General features: G+C 47.0%; 1 protein-coding gene across 2 annotated transcripts in view; it reads left to right on the top strand.

The window, feature by feature from the left end:
• The window catches only part of usp22 (ubiquitin specific peptidase 22), a 16,432-nt gene that overhangs the window by 5,781 nt on the left and 7,049 nt on the right, over positions 1-3,602 (top strand). For both annotated transcript variants that reach the window (XM_031843229.1, XM_031843230.1), the window contains exons 3-4: positions 2,071-2,184; positions 2,358-2,459. In XM_031843229.1, the coding sequence (XP_031699089.1) occupies positions 2,071-2,184; positions 2,358-2,459 (216 nt within the window). The remainder of the gene's footprint in view (positions 1-2,070; positions 2,185-2,357; positions 2,460-3,602) is intronic.

The raw sequence follows: 3,602 nt of genomic DNA, 5'->3' as shown, positions 1-3,602 counted from the left end.
CCCACATTTCTACTCTCTGTCTCTCTCCACTGTCAAATAAAGGTAGAAAAAAAGCTTTTCCTGGGAAATTTGTTTTTTCAGTTCACCGAGCAAAAATATTTGCATCAAACAGACGCAATCTGGACGGCTCCCGATTCGAAGACGTGGGTGTTTTGCTGAACACACACACGAGAACGGGTCGGCCTGGCTGTTTTCCCACCTCCGCCCTAACTCCCACAGGGACACGCGGCCTGCGCTACTCGGAACACTGCACACAAATCTACCGAATTACAGCGGAGATGATCGCTGCGTGTTACCTCATCCCACACAGCTAAACAGCCGCTGAGAGCGGGCAGTACTTGTGAAGTCTCCTGTGAATGCGAAGCAGTCTGGGGGAGGACAAAAAAAAACAAACAGTATTCACCTGTAAACTCCCGTCTGGTTTACTTTGTGCAAAGAATGGGTGATATTACAGTCGGGTGACAAGTGGAACGCCAAACGCAAGTGTCTCAGTCGGGTTCCGTCTGCCGCAGTTCCAGATAAATATTCATGAGAGCAAGAGAGTGGCATGGAGGCTTTAAAGGGCTGCAGAACCATGCTGATGTAATCGCATATATATCAACGTTTGCTTGGAAAAGCCCTCAAATTAAGCTATTGACATTATTGTGGCAATCCCGTGTCATATAGGACCTCCAATACTTTCAATAGAAGTAAGAAATTCCCAAAGATTCCAAGGGATAACACAGCCTTGTTTTCTAGGTGCTGCGTAGTGTGTACCAACGTGTACAACCCTTTATTGTCTATAAGAACAGAAAGCAGACTCCAGAGGCAAACAGCACGTTATCTTCAACACAACGACATCATCCTGTCTGAGTAAATGCTGCGATACCAACTCTACGCCCGGTGCTGCTCTCTTCTTCTTTTCTTTTCTCTTTTCTCATCCTCCTCTTAATAGAATTAGGCTGCTTTGAGCCGCAAGTGAAGCGCGTTGCACTGCAGTGTTTTCGGAGGCGACCGCTGCCGCAGAGTTTGTTTTTGTGACGAAGCCTCCGTTATCGCTCAGCTCAGGAAGACCCCCCCCCCTTCACAGACACACACACACACACCCACACCCTCTGGCGTATGTGTGTTTCCCACAGAGTGTAATTGTGTGTTTAATTAGGTTAGCTGCTCAATCAGATGCTGCAAAAACAAAAACTCGAGTGCGAAACGGAGGTAGAGAGAAAGGGACAGATCTCAGCAGACTGTTGAGGAGGTAATTAAATCGTCTTTAACAAACCCTGTGGAATTAGCCTTCATTAAACCCCTGGCCCCTCCTCCTCCTCCTCTTTTCTTTGTTGTCGTTCCATCTCTTTCATCCCACCGTTGTTTAATGCGTTTCCACTCGCGGCTATTTGGTAAATGCCGTTTGCACCCTCTCGTATTGGGCTCGCCTCTGTCCTCTCTTTCCGCTCTCCTCCTGTTCCCTTGGTTACCTGATGACCCAGTCGATACACTCAGAGTTGTCAAAGTGTTTCATCTGATAACACTTCTGCCATCGGCCTCGTCTTTCTTGCTTTCTTTTCTATCTTTTTCTACCCCCTTTCCATCAGTTCAGTAGAGTTCTGTTCTTTGGTGTACTTCAGTCCTTCCCTTCCTTCATCCTGTCCCCCCCCCCCTCGCTTCCTTTTGTTTTTTGTTTCTCCACACCTGCAGAGGATGACGGCCGGGAAATGCCGACAGGCGGGTTGTCATGGCAACAGCAAACAGGTAGCTGCAGCGTAATGGAGCAGGTGAGGAGAGTAGGGAGTGGAAGGAGTTGTGGTCTCCCTCCTCCTCACCCTTTGACTAATCAAGGCTCCCTCCGTCTCTTTTGGGGCGTCTCCCCCGTCGTTCCTGGATGGAGTTAACAGATAAATGATATGTCAGCAGATAAGCCCGGCTACCTGGCATCGCAGCACCATGGCAACATGGCCCGAGTAGAGAAAAGCAGAGAGACGAAGCAGTTGGCGCAGAGACTCCCCCTCTGTCAAACAGGAGAGTCCCTGCATCGACTCACGGCTTCCTCGTTTCTTGTTTGTTTTTCCTTCTCACCCTCTCCTCTCCTTCCAGCTATCGACCTGCTGTATGGAGGGATTTACTGTTTCATGTGCCAAGACTACATCTATGACAAAGACATGGAGCAGATTGCCAAAGAGGAACAGAGGAAAGCCTGGAAAATGCAGGGTATGACACACACATAGCCATACCACACATGTTCTATATACACACACCATGTGAAAGCTGGATGATGTCTCTGGTGAGTCTGGTGGTCTAAGGGTTAAATTGGAGGATGAAATGTTTTGAATGTTTGTTTATGTGTGTGTGTGTGTGTGTGTGTGTGTGTGTGTGTGTTCCAGGCATAGGGGAGAAGTACTTAACGTGGGAACCCACCAAGAGGGAACTGGAGCTTCTCCGCCACAACCCCAAGAGGAGGAGAATTACCTCCAACTGTACTGTTGGTCAGTATCGCTTTGTCTCTTGTGTGCGCGCGCACACACATAAACTAGTGTTGGAGAGGATGGTTGTGTAGCTGCAAAGAGCTGAATGTCAATCTGAGCCACACTTTCAGAAAAAAGGGGACTTTTAAAACGTGTCACCCAAAAAACTAAATGTACCGTTGAAGAGTCGGAGGCCTCATTTCCACTGCGTGGAAACCAAACAGAGGAACCTCTGCAATAAACGGAGGGTTTGGGCCGGATGCCCCGTGTCTCGTTGGTGACGGTTTCCTCTGACCAATCAGTGGTCTTTAGTGTTTTAACTCCACCTTTTAGCATCGCCCAGCTCGCTTTGGATCCTTGACCGAGGTGGTACCCGAAAAAGTACCAGGTTCTATCGACAACATTTGCTCATTGAAAGAAAAACACAAAAGCGAGTCGACTTGAGTCGTAACCATGTCGTAGCGTTCCATTCAGATATAACTGCAGCAAAATATCCTCAGGAAATGTAGTCCTTTAATTAAAGAAGATTTAAAAGAAAGCTGTCTATACCTTGACCCACAGGGCGTTCGCTTTAAGATTCAGTAAAATGTGTCATCTTTGAGCAGCTCACTTGAGTACAGATCATTGTGCCAAGAAACTCTCGTCACATCTGCACCAGGTTTCCAGGCAAAAGACTAATATTTTATAATGGGTATTGTAGTTTAAAACAGTATGAACTTCACTCAAAACAGAAACATCTTCAAACCTCTTAGGTTCTTGTAGCTGACAGCAACTTTGACACTTTTGATGATTTCAAGTAAAACAATTTCAAAGCTCTGAAAACATGTGACGGACATTTTTTCAGCATTTTTCTCACAAAGACAATAACGGCGGTAATAGTGAACACTGTCGTCCTACTGACCGTTTCACAGTCGCAAACATTCCAAATGTGTCCCGGTTAGTTTCCCGTTGCAGTGTATGTGAATGACATCGGCTGACATGGACCAACGCTGTTGCCTAGCAACGCAACTCCACTGAAACGGTGTACGTGGTGAACTACGGCGATAGCCCGTCAATTAGGCAAATAGTGAAGGGCTGATTTGCTGTCTTTCGGAGAAAAGCAGCAGAATCGAATGAAGTGTGTGTGTGTGTGTGTGTGTGTGTGTGTGTGTGTGTGTGTGTGTG

The sequence above is a fragment of the Anarrhichthys ocellatus genome, unplaced genomic scaffold (genome assembly GCF_004355925.1).
Source record: "Anarrhichthys ocellatus isolate YVR2014 unplaced genomic scaffold, GSC_Weel_1.0 scaffold4, whole genome shotgun sequence".
NCBI classification, from domain to species: domain Eukaryota; kingdom Metazoa; phylum Chordata; class Actinopteri; order Perciformes; family Anarhichadidae; genus Anarrhichthys; species Anarrhichthys ocellatus.
The sequence above is the reverse complement of the archived record's forward strand: the minus strand, read 5'-3'. Positions and strand labels throughout refer to the sequence as shown.